The sequence below is a fragment of the Antechinus flavipes genome, chromosome 3 (genome assembly GCF_016432865.1).
Source record: "Antechinus flavipes isolate AdamAnt ecotype Samford, QLD, Australia chromosome 3, AdamAnt_v2, whole genome shotgun sequence".
In the NCBI taxonomy this organism is placed as follows: Eukaryota; Metazoa; Chordata; class Mammalia; order Dasyuromorphia; family Dasyuridae; genus Antechinus; species Antechinus flavipes.
In genome coordinates this window covers 381,735,451-381,756,005 of record NC_067400.1, presented here as the reverse complement: position 1 = coordinate 381,756,005, position 20,555 = coordinate 381,735,451, and the positions used below count along the sequence as shown (strand labels likewise).

Below are 20,555 nucleotides of genomic sequence, written 5' to 3'. Positions count from 1 at the left end.
CTGAAGCTAAGGGAACTGGAGCTTCAGGATGAATTAGAGAGTGCTACCTAAAAGATTAGACAATTTAACATATAGAGAGGAACAAGAGTGGGAGGAATGAGGTTTCCCCAGTGGGAAGAGCAGGCAATCAGGAGAGCAGATTATGTGTGTAAGGACCAAAATACTGTTAACAGGTAGAAAAAAATACCAGATACCACCAAGAGCAATAATAGGCAAATCATTTTATTCTTGTTACTAGAATATTTGCAGAAAATAACATGGACTGAAAAACTCAAGTACTCATAGCAAGGCAAGTAGGGATATTAGGGCCAACATGCAAACACATTTTCCTTCATATCATAGAGAAAGCTGTTTATTTCTATCGCAGATTTACTTTTATTGCTGTTCAGGAGAGAACAAGGCAAAAGAAACAAAGGGGCAGCAGTCCATAATCATGCACATACATACACAGAGAAATCTCTGTATCTCCAATAGCTTACATCGGTGACATGGGGTGCTCATCAGTGCTTCTAGATGTAGAGGATTTAAAATCTACACAGATAGAATCAGGCTGATCCAGTGCAGTTTGGGTATCTCTTCCCAACCCCATCCCTAGGCACTGAGTAAAGAGAAACCTAATGCCTGCCTTCACCCTCAAGGTCTCCATATTTGGAGTCTTTACCTGCTCACCAAGATTTACCCATGCAATGTGGAAGATAAAGTATTAGAAAAATTTTTAAAGTCATCTAATACAAATAATTCTAGTTCTGCTATACAATTACATATGTTATTGTAGATACATGTCCTATCTTCACCTAAATTTTCACTCTCTTCAAAATTAAAATCTCTATCTACACATAGATTAAAATGGGGGGAAAACACTATTTAATATGCTTTGGGATAATCTAAAAAGGGCAAGGGGAAAAGCTAAAGTAATTGTCAGTTAAAAACAAAGAATAATTTGGTTTAAAGTGTTAATAGAACTGAAAGAGGCCTTTCTTGATTCCCCTAGTTGTTGCTTCTTCCTAGTTCTCCTCCCCCCCCCAAAAAAAATAGTATTTTATTTATTTCAAATATACTTTTGAATGTATAATTTGTATACTTGATGCTTTCCCCAGTAGAACGCGTGGTGCTTGTATGAGAAGGTTATTACTTGTGACTTCATAGCATTAGCTCCTAGCACATGCCCAACTCACAACAGGGCCTTTAATGAGTACTTGAATTGAACCAAATAGAATCTGATTGACCAGTTTCTATGGGGAATGAGTCAGAACAGGGAAGAAAGGCACATGCAGTGAAAGATTTTAGCAGCATAGAGGATAAGGATCAGCAGCCAAAGACAAACATTTTCATTTCTGGTCTCACAGACCAAAGACAGCAGGATCCACAGATGATTTCAGGAGAGAATTGGCAGCTTTGACGTATTCACCCAGGGAAGAATCTATAAACACAAGAAGATGGATAAGAAGAGAAACTAGGAGAAGCAGGAACATAGATTCATTTCATAACTGTATATCCTATTCCCTTTCATATCCCTTGATTTATTCATTCTTTCTTTTCCTTCTAGTAATTCAATATTATTGTACAATTCAATATTATTTAAAACTATAATTCAATAGTTTCAGTAATGTGTGACTGCCAACCAAACCCATTGGCATCACAAAGACACTAGAATGATTGGCCATTCTTTTCTCCAGCTCATTTTATATAGGCAAATAGTTAAGTGGCTTGCCTAGTAAGCATCTGAGGCCAAATTTGAATTCTGATCCTCCTGATTCCAGTGCTAGTGCTCTTATACAACCTAATTAGCCATATTCCCATTCTGCCCTGCCCCAACCATTTCTACTTCCAGCAAACATTCATTAAGTATTTATTATGCATAACAGGAGGCACTATATTACACATTCATTAGCCATTTATGCTTAACAGGAGGCACTGTATTACAGATTCAATAAGCATTTTTATGCTTAACAGAAGGCACTGAATTAGACACTGCTCTATCACCTCCAAGAATCACATTCTTTCTTGTTTCACATTCCTTTAATTCCCCTTTCATTTTTCCTGGCCCCAGAAATACTTCTAGGGTACAATATACTTGAAACCAGAGGAGAGAATAGCTGGTTAGATCAGTCTCAGGCTCACCCTGGGAGCATTGGTGGGACTAATATGTGATTGATGCTAGCAGTCTGGCAAAAGGAAGGAGAAGAGAGCCAAGACTCCTGTGTCTTGATATCTTACCACCCTTTCCCATAAGCATTTCCAACCTTCTTGCATCCCCTTTATGTCCCTCACTACTTGTGAGTCTTTCCTCTGTGTTAGAGATCAAAAAGTGGGACAGAAAGGAATCCGGCAATCAATCCCTCCATCTCCCACCACAGAGAGGAAAATGAGGTAATATCTGAGGGAACAGTAAGTCTTCTGATGTATGAGGAAAAGGTTCTCCAGGCAGATTCCTTACCAGATCGAGCCCGGATCCATGCCACAGCTTTCCTTTCCAGAAGTTCCCATTCTTCTTTCTGGTCCTGACTGAAGTTGTGCATCCACAGCACAGCCAAGATAGTGGCCCAGATTGGAACATCTTTACTCTAGAGAACACACAGAACACAGACCACAGTGTAAGGGTATCCCAGAAATGGGAAGACAAACCTTTGGGTGGCTCCTAATCCACCCAGGACCACAGAAATATTAATTCCAGACAAAATTACTACTTTTCCTTCAGTTTCCTGCCCTTATTGCTTTCCTCCATGTTTCCAGAGCACCTATGTATGAGGAACTACTAAGCTTGCTTTAAGGCCTAAAAAGCATTTCCATCAACCTCTCAGTCATAGGTCACACTAATGGGTAATGACACCCATCCTCTAACCAAAGGCAGATGGCTCTCCCTTGTTCTTTCCTCTGCTACAAACCCCCACCCTCTGCCCTCTTCTCTCTGGGTTCTCACCTGGTCAGGCAAAGCAGCCAGTGCACTCTGAACACTCACACCCAGGACTGAGGCCAGAGCTTCATCCAGTTCCCAGGAGCCATCTGCCTTTTGCAGGGAAATCAGCTGCAGAAGTGGGGACTCTGTAGGGGATACCTCTGGGGAAATAAATTGTAAACTTCAGCATCAATCACACCCCAAAGGCAGCTGAGTGAAATGTCATTCTGTAAAGACTAGAAGATACAAAAGAGAATACATTAGGAGGGGGAAATGGACCCGTCTTCTTACATTAATTCCAGTCTGAGAGCCCCTAAGTTTCATATTCAAGGGGTCTCAGTCAGCCACACAGTCCCCAACAATTCCCCCAAGCCCTTGCTGAATCCCAGAGAAATCTACTAAGTAGACCCCACAGCAGTGCAAACTAGGAATACCAGAGCAGCAAGATAGAAAGGCCCTGATTCCAATGCAGGCTACCATTTAGGCCATGTCCCCATTGCTGATCTGTGGCAATGATCCCCAAACTAGCAGCAAGGCCCTCCCAAAGAACAAGCCAGCTGGAAGACATCCCCATCTAGTACAAGAAAGCAGTTTGGTCCTGAGATCCACTGCAAGTCAGTAGCAAGGACCCAGAGCCAAAGCACCGAGAGTGTAAGAGCAGAGTCCAACACTCTATAGAAACATGTTTTGTCCTCCAAATATTTTAGTAACAAAAATAAAATGACTTGCCCATTCCTGCTCTTTGTTTTACCTAATTTTTTCTGCCTATTCACAATTTAGTTCTTACACCTTTAATCTGCTGACATGATTTCCCACTTTACCAAGTCATGAAATAGATAGAAAAAATGAGCAAAAGAAGAATCTGATTATATATTACTATAGTAACAGGGCGAATCAAGGTATAAACTTAGATGAGAACAACAGTGTCAAAATAATTACATATGAATGAAAGAGTGTTCCAAATCACTATTAATCAGAGAAATGCAAATTAAGACAACTCTGAGATACCACTACACACCTGTCAGATTGACTAAGATGACAGAAAAAGATAAGGATAAATGTTGGAGGGGATGTGGGAAAACTGGGAAACTGATATATTGTTGGTGGAGTTGTGAACAGATCCAGCCATTCTGGAGAGTGATTTGGAACTACGCTCAAAAAGTTATCCAACTGTGCATACCCTTTAATCCAGCAGTGCTACTACTGGGCTTATAACCTGAAGAAATCTTAAAGAAGGGAAAGGGACCTAAATGTGCAAGAATATTTGTGGCAGCCCTTTTTGTAGTGGCTAGAAACTGGAAACTGAGTGGATGCCCATCAATTGGAGAATGGCTGGGTAAATTGTGGTATATGAACATTATGGAATATTATTGTTATATAAGAAATGACCAGCAGGCTGAAAACAGAGAGGCTTGGAGAGACTTGCATGAACTGATGCTGAGTGAAATTAGCACAACACGGCAACAACAATACTGTATAAGGATATATTCTGATAGATGTGTATATCTTCGACAATGAGAAGATCCATTTCAGTTCCAACTGATCAATGATGCTACACTCAATCAGCTACACCCAAAAAAAGAACACTGGGAAATAAATGTGGACTACTTACATTTTTGTTTTTCTTCCCAGGTTATTTTTACCTTTTTGAATCCGATTTTTCTCGTGCAACAAAAGAATTGTACATATCTGTACAAATATATTGTATTTAAGATATACTTTACCATGTTTAACATGTATGAGACTGCCTGCCATCTAGGGTAAAGGGTGGAGGGAAGGAAGAGAAAAGTTGGAACAGAAGTGAGTGCAAGGGACAATGTTGAAAAATACCCATGCATATGTTCTATCAATAAAAAGCTATAATTAAAAAAAAATTAAAAAAATAATTACATATGAAACATCAAAGAAAAATGCAAACTAGCTGAAGTAGAATAGAAGAGTTTGCAGGGATAAGAAATAAGAAATACACATGAACATAATAGTAATGATCAGGAGTAATATTTATTAGGGGAGAAAAGTAGGAATATTAATCATTGATCTCAAAATCAAACTTAAAAAACAATTCAATCAAGACAAAATCTACATTATCTGTAAGTCAAATTAATGTTATTTTAAATGTATGAATGTATTCATGGATATGTAAATATAAATGTCTGAGATATGTATGTGTGTAGGTGTATTATATCAATATATTTGTGTATCTATGTATGTTTGGGTGTATATAAATATATGTATACAGAAATATATCCATGTTTAACTGCTTGGGGGAGAAGGTTGGAGGAGAGGGGAAAAAAACAATAAAATAGACACGACATGGCAGGGAACAAAAGAAAACCTACAAGAAAGCAACAACAACAAAAAAAAAAGACAGTCCTTGAAATGCTTCCTTGAAATGAAATTTCAAAAAACAACAAAAAATTTATTGTCCCATATTTTGAATTCATCCCCTGATGTTCTTCCAGGCACATAATTTTTTTTTAAAGGAGATGAGTTCTTTTTTTTTCTAATTTTTTAAACTATTTTTGCATTGAAGTTTTAAATAAATAAATACATAAAATGGGAGTTGGGGAAGGGAAAGAAAAATGTAAACTAGTAACAAGCCGAAAATGAATTAATGGAAGAACTCAAAAATGGATTTTTTTTTTGCTTAATGATTATTTTTAATACTATTTTTAAATTATATGTCAAGACATTTTTTAGTGTTCATTTTAATAAGATTTAAAATGGATTCTTAAATGCAAATTAGAGAAAGAGAAGCAAAATTGGGAAAATAAATCAGTAATGCAAAAGAATGATTAAAAAGAAGAATCAACACCTTGGTAAAATAAATTTTTAAAGTGGGGAAAATTATATACAAAAATTCCACAAAGAAAATAGCTCCTTTCAAAAAACAAAAGAAAACAAAACAAAAAATTTAATTGACCAAATGGAAAAAAAAAATTGTACAAAAAATGACTTAAGAAAATAAGTGCTTAAAAATAAGAACTGGGCATGTGAAAGCTAATGACTCCATGAAATATCAAGATATGAAAAAACATAGCTAAAAGAATAAAAATTAAAAATGTGAAATTTCTCATTGGAAAAGAAATTAATCTGAGAGAGATAATTTAAGAATTACAGGATTACCAGAAAATTATAATTTAAAAAAATCCCCTGGACATCATATTTCAACAAATTATTATAAACAGGATAAAACAGAATTGGAAAGAATCCACTAATCACTATCTGAAATAATCCCAAAATGAAAACACTAAGGAATGTTATTATAGGCAGAACTTTAAACTTGAAATAAAGGATTCTTACATGGTACTAAGGTACTAACTCTTATTAAAATGAATACTAAAAAATGTCTTGACATATAATTTTAAAATAGTATTAAAAATAATTTAAAATAATAAGTCAGTGGAATTGATAGAGAAAATAGTTACTAATTTAGCATGGTTCAGTATGATTGATTTACTCCTACAAGTAAATGTTATGGGCCAAAACTTGAAACAAGGTACTAAGTGGAATTGAGGAGACAATGGTTATATCTAGTTTAGCAAAGATTTAATCCTACAACAAATAATGGTTTTCTAGTGATATAATGATTGTTGTATACTCAATGTGGGGCATATGAGCAAGAAGCTCTCAGGACCAGAAAGGACAAGCGCACTAGAAGCTGTTGGAGGCTGAGGCAGATTCATTCCATCTTCCACCTTTGTTGTGGCTGGAAGCTGAAGCACAAACCCTTGGAAGTCGGGGAGATTCAGAAGCAGAGAAGACAAAGGATTGGCAGCAGGAGCTTAAGCTCTCGGAAGAAGAGAAATAGGCCTCTAAGAAAGCTAACCGGACCACAAGAAAGGAGACAAGACTTGGAAAGAGGCAATAAAGGATTTGGACTTTAACCCCTGGCAATTCATGTGGCGATTACTGAACTGAAACAAAGGCTGCCTCCAGAGACACTAAGAAAACCCCAACAAGAGAATATTACATTTTAGAGAAGAATATTACAGAATGTGATAGCCAAATTCCAAATGTCCTAGGTCAAGGAGAAAATACTACAAGTAGACAAAAAGAGACAATTAAAATATTGTGGTGACAAAGCAAAACAGTTAGGATTATAATCAAGAACCATCTACCCAACAAAAATGAGTATTAAATGGGAGAAAAAAAGGATATTAAATGTTATAGAGAACTTTCAAGACTTCCTAATTAAAAGACCAAAAATTTTTTAAATTTGTTTCTTTCCAAGACTCTAGAGCAACAGAAAATTAGGAAAGGGAAATAATAAGAGACTTAATAAAGCTAAACTGTTTATGTACATGGGAAAATAATACTTGAAACTCACACAAACTTTCTCATTACTAGAGCATTTAGAAGTATATATAGACAGCACAGATGTTAGGTGAATGTGAAATCAAAATAGCTAAAAAATTCAAATTAAGGGGTGAGAGAGGAATGTTCTGGGAGAAAAGGAAAGGAAGAGTTAGAGTGGGGCAAATTAGCATACATAAAACAGGCAAGAAAAACCTCTTATATTGGAGACGAAAAGGACAGAGGTGAGTGAAGCTCAGAATTGGCTCAAAGAAAAAATAAGATACACACTCACTTGGTACAGAAACTGGGTATAGAGATCTATCTTCCCTATGGGAGAGAAAGAGGGGAGTTGTAAAAATTGAGGGAAATGGTAGTCAGAAGCAAAACACTTTTGAGGAGGGACAAAATGAAAGAGAAGAAACATGGTAAATATAGTTAGCAAAAGTAATTGTGAAAAAACAATATGATGCAAGTTTCTCTGATAAAGATCTCATTTCTTCCTGAGAACTGAATCAAATTTATAAAAATAAAAAGTTTTCAGAGACAATAATCATAGCCAGAATCTATAGCCATATTTTAAAAATTCTTTAACTCACTATTGATTTGAGAAGTGAAATTAAAACAATTCTGAAGGACTACCACATATCTATTAGATTGACTGATAGAACAGAAAAAGAAAATGACAAATATTGGAAGGAATGTGAGAAAAACAAGACATTAATACATGAATGGTGGAATTATGAACCGATTCAACCATTTTGTAGAGCAATTTGGAACTATGCTAAAAAGCCATGCATACCCTTTGACCTAGAGTCACTACTGGGTCTATATCCCAAAGGTGCTGAAAAACAGAAAGGAAAAGGAATTACATGTACAATGGGGGCAAAAAGTTAGAATTAGAGGGAATGCCCATCAGTTGGAGAATACTTGAATGAATTGTGAAGAATATTTATCATGAAATCTATAAGAAATAAGCAGCATGCTCTCAGAAAAATCTGTAGAGACTTCCATGAGCTGATACAAAGTGAAATGTACTATATACAAAGTAACAAAAATACTGTAAGATCATCAGCTGTGAATGTCATAATTATTCTCAAAAATGCAAGGATCCAATTCAACTCTGAAGGAGTTAGTATGAAAAAATGCTATACCTATCCTGAGAAAGAACTGATAGTGTCTGGATGTAATTCAAATCATACTTTCTTATTTTCTTTATTTTTCTCTTCAGAGGTAAAGGGGTGTTTATGTTTTTCTTCACAACATGATTTTATTATGGAAAACATTTTGCATGACTACAAATGTATAATGTATATTCAAATACTGAATTGCTTGCATTGTCAAGAAAAGATGAAAGTGGAGAATCTGGAACTCAAAGTTTTTTAAATGAATATGAAAAACTAAGGATACTGAATGCAAATCAACACACTTATTTTTACTGTTTTTTTTTTTTAATCTCTCCCATGGTTTTTCCCTTTTGCTCTGATTTTTCACTCCCAACATGATTCATAAAGCAATGGGTATTAAAAATAAATTTACTATAATAAAAAAAAATCAAAAAATGAATGTGAAAAATCATTTTTATATGTGTGGGAAAAATAAAATACTAAATAGAAAAAGATTTTTTTTTTACAATATGTTGTTTACATGAAACACATTTCACAGACACACAAAGTCTTTACTAAAGTCTTTTTACTAATAAAAAAATAGATATAGTAATCATGATCTCAAACAAAACAAAAGCAAAAATAAACCTAATTTAAATAGAAAAGGATCTAATTATTTAATTAGAGATGAGGAAACTAGAGTACTGAAAGATACCATAGATCAGGGCTTCTTAACTTTTTTTCCACTCACAATCCTTTTTCACCCAGATAGTTTTTAAACAACTCCAGGTATACAAAATAGGCACACAAATAAAAAAAAAAAAAAATTCTTATAATTAATCATAATTTTGTTACTTACCTATTCAGTTATATGAGGTCACAACCCACAGTTTATAAACTTTCACAATGAAGTAATATCAGTACTAAACATGTATGTACCAAATAGTAAGGCATCTAAATTTTTGAAAAAGAACTTGAACAAATTATAAGAAGAAACAGATAATAAAATTATAGTAGTGGGGGACCTCAACTTCTTTCTCTCAGAACTAGATTAATCAAACCACAAAATAAACAGAAAAAAAGTAAAGGAGGCAAACAGAATTCTGAAAAAGTTAGATATGATAGCTCTCTGGAGAAAACAGAATAGAAAGGATTATACCTTTTACACATTAGTACATGATGCCCACACAAAAAAATGACCACATATGAGAACATAAAAACCTCATAACCAAATATAGAAAAGAATAAATAGAAAATATAAGCTTTTTAGATACTAATGCAATAAAAATTACATTCAATAAAAGGTAGTGGAAAAAGAGATTAAAAATTAATTGGCAACTAAATAATCTAACTCTAAAGGAAAAGTGGGTCAAAACATAAATCATAGAAATAAACAATAATTTAATTAAAGGAGCAACAATGAGATGACATACTAAAATAGGATGCAGGACAAAACTGTTCTTAGGAGAAATTTTATAGAACACATCAATGAATTGGGCATGAATATTAAAAAAAAAAAAAACTAGAATAAATTCAAAATCCTCAAACTCCAAATTGGAAATCCTGAAAGTTGAGAAACTAATAAAATTGAAAGTAAGAATACCACTGAGTTAACAGAAACATTTAGAAACTGGTTTATAAAGAAAATAATGAAGTCTATAAACCATGGGTTATTTTAATTTAAAAAAAAAGAAACCAAAAAAATCTACCAGTATCAAAAATGAAAGGGGAATATTTGAATGTAAAAGAAATTAAAACAATTAGATGGAGTTATTTTGTCCAATTATATGCCAATAAATCTGACAATCTCAATGAAATGGATGAATATTAAGAAAAAAGAAGTGGTACATGAATGTTATGGAATATTATTATTCTATAAGAAATGACCAGCAGGATGAATACAGAGAGGGTTGGAGAGACTTACATGTACTGATGCTGAGTGAAATGAGCAGAACCAGGAGATCATTATATGCTTCAACATCAATACTATAGAAGGATCAATTCTGATGGACACGGCTCTCTTCAACAATGAGAGGAGCCAAATCAGTTCCAATTGATCAGTAATGAACAAAACCAGCTATACCCAGTGAAAGAACACTGAGAAATAAGTGTGGACCACATCATAGCATTTACACTCTTTTTATTATAGTTTGCTTGCATTTTTGTTTTTCTTTTCAGGTTATTTTTATCTTCTTTCTAAATATGATTTTTCTTGTGCAGCAAGATAACTGTATAAATATATATACATATATTATATTTAACATATACTTTAACATATTTAACATGTATGGGACTACCTGCCATCTGGGGGAGAGGGGAGGTGCTAATAGGAAGGAAGGGAAAAATTGGAATAGAAGCTTTTGCATGGGTCAATGTTGAAAAATTACCCATGCATATGTTGTGTCAATAAAAAGCTATAATAATATTTTTTTAAAAAGAAAAAAAAAAAAGGATAACAGGGTCCAATAGAAAAAAAAAAAAGGAATGGATTAATATTTACTAAAATATAAATTGCCCAATTTAACAGAAAAGAAAACAGAACACATAAATAATCCCATTTTAGAAAAAGGAAATTGAACAAGCCATAAATGAACTTCCTAAGGAAAAATCCTCAGGGTCAGATAGACTCACACATGAATTCTACCAAATATTTGAAAGAACAATTAATCTCAATACTATATGAATTATTCAGGAAATATAGCTGAAGGAACCCTACCAAATTATAATGTTGATACCTAAAGCAGGAAGAGAGAAAAAAGAAACTGTAATTTCCCTATTGAATATTAGTACAAAAATTTAAACCAAATACCAAATTTAAATAAAAATACCAATAAGGAGATTACAGCAATATATCATGAAGATGATATACTATGAATAGGGAGGATTTATATCAGAAATATACCAGGACTGGTTCAATAAACTAAAACTATCACCATAACTCATTCCATCAATGACAAAACCCAACAGAAATCATATAATGATCTCAAGAGACGCAGAAAACAGCCTTTGACAAAATATAACACCAATTCCCTATTTAAAATACTAGAAAGCATAACAATTCAACCTTTCTTAAAATGATAAGTAATATTTATCCAAAACCATCAGCAAATACTAACTGTAATAGGAATAACCTAGATGCCTTCTCCAAGCAAAAGAGATGAAGAAAGGATACCTATTATCACCATTATCATTCAATACTACACTAGAAATGTTGATTATAACAATAAGAGAAAAAGAAAATGAAAGACTTAAATAGGCAACGAGGACCAAAAAAAAAAAATCACTCTTTGCAGATGATATTTTCAAATACTTAAGAGAGTCCTTGAAATTGACTAAAAAACTAGTTGAAATAATAAACTTTAATAAAGTGGCAGTATACCAAATCAATCCACATAAATCACTAGTATTTCTATATATTATCAACAAAGTCCATCTTCATAACCTCTACCAAACTGATTGTCTGCTCAGTGAAGTGGGTGGGGAAGGAAGAAGAGAATTTGAAAATCAAAATTTTAAAAAACAAATGTCAAAAATTATTTTTACATAAAACTAGAGAAAAGTAAAAACGCCAAATTAAAGAAAAATAACATAAGTAGACATGCATGGGGAGGGCGGGGGGAGAGGAAGGGAGTTTCCCTAACAAGACAAACGCAGGAAAAAAATTACAAAACACTTTTCATATTTGACTGTATTAAGTCGGAACTAAACAACAGAAAAAACTATTACCGTATATACTCGAGTATAAGCCGAGTTTTTCTGTCCAATTTTTGGGCAGAAAATCCCCTCCTAGGCTTATACTCGAGTCACTAGATAAAACATGTGTAAATATCCCTTTGAATGCCCCCCTGCTGTGTAGTATACAGTGCGATTTTGGGGTTAAAATTAGGGGCCTCGGCTTATATTCAGGTTGGCTTATACTCAAGTATATACGGTAATTGTTTATGGTTAAGTTGAGCCAATATGCTAAAAATGACAATTCTACTAAAATTAATCTATTCATATTCAATGATATACCAATTCAAACACACACACACACACCCCACATATTTTTTTTACAAAGCTAGAAAAAATGTAATTCAACTGGAAGAATGAAAGGTGAAAAATATCAAGGTAATGAGTGAAGAAAGATATTTTAGCTGTGTCAGATCTCAAACTGTGCTAATAAAGCACTGATTATCAAAATAATAGGGTACTGACAAAGTACTGAATTCATAGAGGAGATTAGGTATACAATATATTATAGTATAATTTTAAAAATGTTTTTAATATGTAACTGGAGAAAAACATTTTTTTTTAAAAAAAGATATACAAAAAAATAAGTTTGATAAACCTCATAATCTAAATTTTGAGAAAAAAAATCATAATTTAACAAAATGTGCTAGGAAAACTAGAAAACATAATGGCAGAAACATAGTTACAAACCAATATCTCATACTGTATGCCAAGATAGGATCAAAATGAGTACATGATTTAGAAAGGCGATATCATAAGCAAAGTAAGAGAGCAAGGAATAGTCTGTCATACTTAAGTATATGAGAAAAAATTAGGATCAAATAAGATATAAAGAGCATTACAAAATGTAATATTTTTGATTACATAATATTTAAAAATTATACAAACAAAACCAATGTAACCAAAATCATAAGGAAAGTAGAAAATGATGAGAAATTTTTCATATCAAGTTTCTCTGAGAAAGGCCTGATTTCTCAAAATGAGAAATATATAGATATATAAAGAACTAAGTCAAACTTAGAGGAATTTAAGACATTCCTCAATTGATAAATGTAAAAAGAATATGAGCAGTTTCCAGACAAACTGATTAGAGTTATCTATAATCATATGGGAAAATGTTCTAGTTCCAAGTTCAGTAAAGAAGAGAATCAGCTACACCCATAGAGAAAACTATGGGAAATGAGTGTGAACCACAACATAGCATTTCCACTCTTTCTGTTATTGTTTGCTTGCATTTTTGTTTTTCTTTCTTTCTTTCTAGATCTGATTTTCCTTATGCAGCAAGATAACTGTATAAATATGTATACATATATGAGATTTAACATATACTTTAACATAAAAAAATTTATTTTCCATTAAAAAAATGTTCTACATTGCTACTGATTAAAGAAATGTGAATGGAGACACCTCTGAGTTACCACTTCATACCTATCAAATTGCCTAATATGGCAGAAAAGGAAAATGACAAATGTTGGAATAGATGTGAGAAAACTGAGATGATAATGTACTCTAGGTGAAATTATATAGCGAGTCAATCATTCTGTAGAGCAATTTGAAGCTATGATCAAAAGCCTATAAAACCATGCATATCATTTGATCAACCAATACTACTATTTGGTCCGCATTCCAAGGAGATAAAAACAATATGCAACCAAAAAAATAATTTTGTAGTAGTTCTTTTAAAGATGATAGAATTAGAAATTAAGAGCATATACATCAATTATACTATCTTAAGACAATGCTAAAATGGATTCATGACGATAAATACCGTCTGCTTCCAACAAAAGAACTGATGCTGACAAAAGCATATTATTTTTCTTTTTTTTCTTTCAAGTTTTCTTACACAAAATGACTAATATAGAAATGTTTTCCATAATTGTATATAGATATAATTTATTTAAGTTTCTTCCTGTTTCAATGCGGCAGGAAGGGAGGGAGGAATAAATTTTGGAATTCAAAACTTTTTTAAATGTTAAAAACTGTTCTTACCTATAATTGGGGAAGCATTAAAAGGCAAACAGAATAAAGAAAAACAGAACATTATTCAAGAAGACAAAATTTTTACATACATACAGGTGAAAATAATACTTGTAACTCTTGAGAAATGTATCTCTATCAGGGCAGTTGGAAGGAGTATATATAAACAGAGGGTATGGGTATAAGCTGATTTGAATGTGATGACTGTACTGGGAGAAGAGGAAAGGGGAAGGCAATACAGAGTAAATTATAGAGGAAAATAAAAGAAGAGGTGAGCATTGTTTAAATCTTACTTTCATCAGATTTGGCTCAAAGAGGAAACAACAAATGTACTTAGTTGGGTATAGAAATTTATCTTATCCTATAAAGAAGTAGAAGGAGGAAAGGAAAAGAAAAAGAATATATAGAATGATAGAAAGAAGGCCAGAAGTAGGAAGGGAAAGAGGAAAGAAAAAAGAGAATGCTGATAGAAGGAAAGAGAGATTGAAGGAGGTGATGGTCAGAAGCAAAACACTATTAAGGAGGAACAGGATGAAAGGAGGGGTGTGGTGTTCTTCTTTTTCTATAATATGATTGTTCTCTGTGGGCAGGTTTCTTGGGAAGATTTTCTGGAGGCAGCCTTAGTTTCAATTCAGAGTAATAATCACTTCAAATGCAGCCATCTGATAAAATCCAAACGTTTATTTTCTCCTTCCAAGCCTTATCTTTTTCCTTGGGCTCGGTTAGCTTTCTTAGAGGCCTCTCTCCCTCCTTGGTTCCGAGAACTCTTGTTGCTAATTCTTTGCTTCTAGCTCTGCCAGCCTCAGCTTCTAGCTCAACTCTGACTCTTGGCGATCTTCCGAACTGACTGACTGACTGAAGCTCTAAGAGCTTCTTATATATGATCTCTTAAAGGTGTGAACCCAAAGGTTGACTCCTCCTCTAAGAGAGTGGGATTGTTGTGAATTTTCCAAACTTGTGAACTCCAATATGTAAGCCAATGTGTGAACTCTCAAAGGTGCAAACACAAGCATTGTTTCTATCAATACTAGTGACTTAACACCTTGTAAGGATTTGCTCTAATGTGTGAACCAATAAGCATTGTATCAATTCCACTGAGCAAACACTAGGTTTCTAATGGAGGGGAAAAAAGCATAAATGGGGAAAATGGAATGGAGGGAAATACACAGTTAGTAATCATAATTATGAATGTGAATGGGGTGAACTCTCCCATAAAACAGAAACAGAAAACGGTGAATTAAAAACCCAAATCCTACAATATGTCCTTAACAAGAAACATTTTTGAAGCAGAGAGTCGCACATGGAATAATGATAAAAGGCTGGAACAGAATATATTATGCTTCAGCTGAAGTTAAAAGAAAAAAAGAAATGAATAGCAAAACCATACTAATGGGTGACCCTCCTCTCTCAGAATTAGATAAATCTAACCACAAAACAAACAAGAAAGAAGTTAAGGGGGTGAACAGAATTCTAGAAAATTAGATATGATAAATCTAGGCAAATAGGCAGTGAGGAAAGAAAACTATCACTCTTTGCAGATGATATAATAGTATACTTAGAGAATCTTAGAGAAACAACTAAAAAAAATTAACAACTTTAGCAAAATTGCAGGATATAATAAAATAAACCCACATAAATCATCAGTATTTCTATAAATTATTTACATAGTCCAGCAAAAATAAATAGAAAGAGAAATCCCATTTAAAATAACTGTAGATAATATAAAGTATTTGCTAAGACAAACTTAGGAACTATATGAATACAATTATAAAACAATTTTTACACAGTCAAATCTAAATAATTGAAAAAATATCAGTTGCTCATGGGCAGACCAAACTGAAATAATGAAAAAATTATAATTTTGCCTAAATTCATTTATGTATTCGGTGCCATATTTATCAAAAGATTAAAATATTTTGTATAGCTAGAAAAATAGTAACGAAATTCATCTAGAAGGACAAAAAGTCAAGGATATCAAGGGAATTAATGAAAAAAATACAAAGGCGGGTGGACTATCCATACCAGACCTAAAAGTGTATTACAAAATAGCAAGCATCAAGGCCAATTAGCTATGGCTAAGAAATAGAATGGTGAATCAGTGGAATAGGTTAGGCACATAATTTATAGCAGTAGATGACTATAGTCATCTACTGTTTGATAAATCCAAAGCTTCTGAGATAAGAATTCATTCTTTAATAAGAACTGCTGGGAAAACTGGAAAGCAGTTTTTCTATAATATGATTGTTCTAGAAACTAGACATAGAACAAAATCTCACACTGTACAGTAAAATACTTTATCTTACTAAAGTCAAAATGAGTATGTGATTTAGACAAAAAGGGTGCCATATGCATATTAGGAGAACAAGGAATAGTTCACCTGTCAGAACTTTGGAGAAGGGAGGAATTTATAACCAGACAAGAAATACAGAATACCATAAAATGCAAAATGAATAATTTTTTTTAAGTTTTTGCACAAACAACACCAATACAGTCAAGATTAGAAGAGAAATAGAAAGTAGAAAAACAATTTTTATTGCCAGTGTTTCAGATAAAAGACTTATTTCACAAATATGTAGAGAACTATGTCAAATTTATAAGAACACAAGTCATAATTGGTAAATGGTCAAAGGATATAAACAGGCAGTTTTCAGATGGAGAAATTAAAGCTATCTATACGCATATGAAAAAATGCTCTAAATCACTACTGACTAGAAAAATACAAATTAAAAAAACTGAAATACCATCTGACTTCCATCATATTGGCTAATATGATAGAAAAATAAAATGATAAACGTTGAAAGAGGTTTGGGAAAACTGGGATACCAATCCACTGTTGGTGGAATTGTGAACTGATCCCAACCATTCTGGAAAGCAACTTGAAACTATGACCAAAGGACTATGACACTGTGCATATCTTTTGATTCACTATATACCAATAATAGGTATACATCTGAAAGAGATCATTAAAAAATTGGGGGGGAAGGGAGGGAAAAACCTATATGTACAAAAATATTCATAGCATTCTATGGGGGCAAAGAACTGGGGATGTGGAACCAAGATGATGGAGAGGAAACACATTTCTTTCTGACTTTCTCCCATGACCCTCAAACTAAATACCAAATCCAGCCTCTGAATTAGTTCTGGACTGGCAGAACCCACAAATATTGGAAGTATAACAAATTACCAGCAGAAGATAATTTTGAAGACCACCAGAAAGGTCTGTTTCAATTGGGCACTTAAGGAGACGGGCCAAGCACAAGCAGGCCAAGTACAGAAGCCAACTCAGGCAGGCAGATCTAGGACACCCTGAAGAATCTACAGGAAGGAATCTATAGCAGTATTGGCTACTCTTCCCTGGTTGTAAGCCAGTAGATCAGCAGAGAAGTTATAAAACATCCAACCCAAACACAAAAGGTAAACAATGAACCACAAAACACCAGAATCTCATGGGACCTGGACACTCCACTAACTCAGTGCAGTTAGTGTAGAGGAAGCTTGTAGAGGAAGCTTAGACAATCCCTCTTGCCCTAAAAGCAGATCTCAATTTTCTTTAAAAAATGAATAAAAAAGCAAAAAGAACTCTGACCATAGATAGTTTTTATGGTGAAAGAGAAAAACAGACTTCAAACCCTGAGGAGACTAAAAGCAAACTGTCTCCAGATAAAGCCCCAAAGGGAGATATAAATTGGTCCCCCATTACAAAAGGCTCTCCTAGAAGAAATAAAAAAGGATCTTAAAAGAGAGCTAGAACAAAAATGGGGAAAGGAAATGAGAACTTTGCAAGAGGGTTTGGCAAAGGAAACACAAAAATTACCTGAAGAAAATTCATTACAAAATAGAAATAGAACAAATATATAACTTCTTAAAAGCAGATTTGACAAAATGGAAAAAGAAAACAACTCCCTGAAAAACAGAATTTGTGAAATGGAAAAAGAGAATAACTCCTTAAAAAACAGAATTTATGAAATAGAAAAAAAAATCCACAGAATAAAACAACTCATTTAAAAATTCAACTGGGGAAATAGAAAAAGAACTAAAAAAGGTAACTGAAAAAAATAATTCACTAGAAATCAGAACTGAACAAATGGAAATGATTGACTCAATGAGACATCAAGAATCAATCAAGCAAAATCAAAAAAGAAAAAATAGAAGATAATGTAAAATACCTACTTGGAAAAACAACAGACCTGGACAATAGATCTAGGAGAGACAATCTAAGAATTATTGGACTTCCTAAAAATCATGATGAAAAAAAGAGCCTACACATTATTTTTCAGGAAATCATCAAAGAGAGCTGCCCTGATGTTTTACAATCAGAAGGTAAAAGAGCCACTGAAAGAATTCACCAAACACTTCCTGAAAAAGACCCCCAAATTAAAACTTCAAGGAATATTGTGGCTAAATTTCAGAACTATTGGAACAAGGAAAAAATATTGCAAGCAGCTAGAAAGAAACAATTCAAATATTGAGGAACTACAATAAAGATTACCCAGGATCTAGCAGCGTCCATCTTTAAGGATCAATGGGCCTAGAATCTGATATTCCGAAAGTCAAAGGACCTGGAAATGTAGCCAAGAATAAACTACCCCACTAAACTAAACATTTTCTTTCAAGGAAAAAAATGGACATTCAACAAAACAGGTGAATTCCATTATAGATGATGAAAAGACCAGAGCTGAACAAAAAATCTGACCTCCAAATACAAAACTCAAGAGAAGCAAAAAAAGGTAAAAAGAAAAAACGCTTGAGAACTATATCTCTGTTATGGGTATACATAGAGAGTACATATATAATATGATTTTACTGTTATAATATAAAAACTAGAGGTGGAAAAGGGATTGTGCCAGAAAAAGGGGAAAGCGGAGGTAAAATGAGGGAAATTACATCTCACAAAGAAGCAAATAAAATGTATTATAACTGAGGGAAAGAAGTGAGGTAGATGAACATTGTGTGAATCTTACTCTTAACAGATTTGGCTCAAAAAGAGAACATTAGACAATATTTGGTTTCACAGAGAAACTTCTCTCACCTTATAGGAAACTGGGAGGGGAAAGGAGAAAAGGGAAGGAGTAAGCTAATAGAAGGGAAAAACAGAAATAGTAGGGGAAAGATATAAGAAAGGGGGAGGGCACTAAAGGGTGAAGGCTGCTTGATGCAAGTGGTACTCATAAGTAAAATATAGGGGAGGAGGGAAAGGGGAAAAGGATACATACAGTGATACATACAGAGTAAAGGTAAAAGGCTGCAGCAAAATCAATTATGCTTCAGGTGAAATAAAAAAAGCAGGGGTAGATATCCTGATCTCTTATTAAGCAAAAACAAAATTGCTTCATAACTAATATTTGGGAATCTATCTGCCAAGGGAAAGTCAGGAACTATATGAGCAAAACTACAAAACAGTTTCCACACAAATAAAGTCAGATTTAAACAACTGGAAAAATATCAAGTCCTCTTGACTAGGTCAAGGAAATATAATAAATATAATAAAAATTACAATACTATATCAACTAATCTATTTATTTACTGGAATACCAGTCAAACTCCTAAGAAACTATTTTACTGACCTAGGAAAAATAATGACAGAATTCATCTGGAAGAACAAAAGGTCAAGAATTTCAAGGGAATTAATGAAAAAAAATGCAAATGAAGGTAGCCAAGCTGTATCAGAGTTAAAACTATATATAAAACAGTAGTCATCAAAACCATTTGGTCCTGACTAAGAAACAGAGTAGTCAATCAGTGGAATAGGTTTAGGTTTACAGGACAAAACAGTTAATAACTATAATAATCTTGTGTTTTGACAAACCCAAAGACCCCAACTTTTGGAACAAGAATTCACTATCTGACAAAAATTGCTAGAAAAATTGGCAAGTAGAATGGCAGAAACGAGGCACTAACCCACACCTAATACTTTATAGCAAGACAAGATCAAAATGTTTCATGATCTAGACATTAAGAATGACATTATAAACAAATTAGAAGAGCATAAAGTAGTTTACCTCTCAGATCTGTGGAGGAGGAAGGAATTAGTGATCAAAGAGGAACTAGAGATCATTGTTGATCACAAAACAGATAATTTTGATTATATTAAGTTTGAAAGTTTTTGTACAAACAAAACTAATGCAGACAAGATTGGAAGGGAAGCAATAAAGTGGGAAAACAGTTTTTACATTCAAAGGTTCTGATAAAGGCCTCATTTCTAAAATATATAAAGAATTAACTCAAATTTATTAGAATACAAGCCATTCTCCAGTCAACAAATGGTCAAAGGATATCAACAGACAATTTTCAGATGAAGAAATTGAAACTATTTTTAGTTATATAAAAAGGTATTCTAAATCATTACTGATCAGAGAAAGACAAATTAAGACAACTTTGAGATACCACTACACATCTCTCAGATTTCACTAAGATGACAGGAAAAGATAATGATGAATGCTGGAGGGGATGTGGAGAAAAAGGAACATTAATACATTGTTGATGGAACTGTGAACGGATCCAACCATTCTGGAGAGTAATTTGGAACTATACTCAAAAAGTTATCAAAC

The 20,555-nt window shown here is 33.4% G+C and overlaps 1 protein-coding gene across 25 annotated transcripts in view; it reads right to left on the bottom strand.

The window, feature by feature from the left end:
* Positions 1-206: 206 nt before the first annotated feature.
* VWA5A (von Willebrand factor A domain containing 5A) overlaps positions 207-20,555 on the bottom strand; it is a 62,989-nt gene continuing 42,640 nt past the window's right edge. For 24 of the 25 annotated variants that reach the window (XM_051985900.1, XM_051985892.1, XM_051985902.1 and 21 more), the window contains 3 exons: positions 2,921-3,057; positions 2,438-2,564; positions 207-1,420 (listed from right to left, as the gene is read on the bottom strand). In XM_051985900.1, the coding sequence (XP_051841860.1) occupies positions 1,341-1,420; positions 2,438-2,564; positions 2,921-3,057 (344 nt within the window). In that variant the 3' untranslated portion in view covers positions 207-1,340. Of the gene's footprint in view, positions 1,421-2,437; positions 2,565-2,920; positions 3,133-20,555 lie in introns of those variants that run through there. The other variant, XM_051985903.1, reaches the window with a different exon arrangement.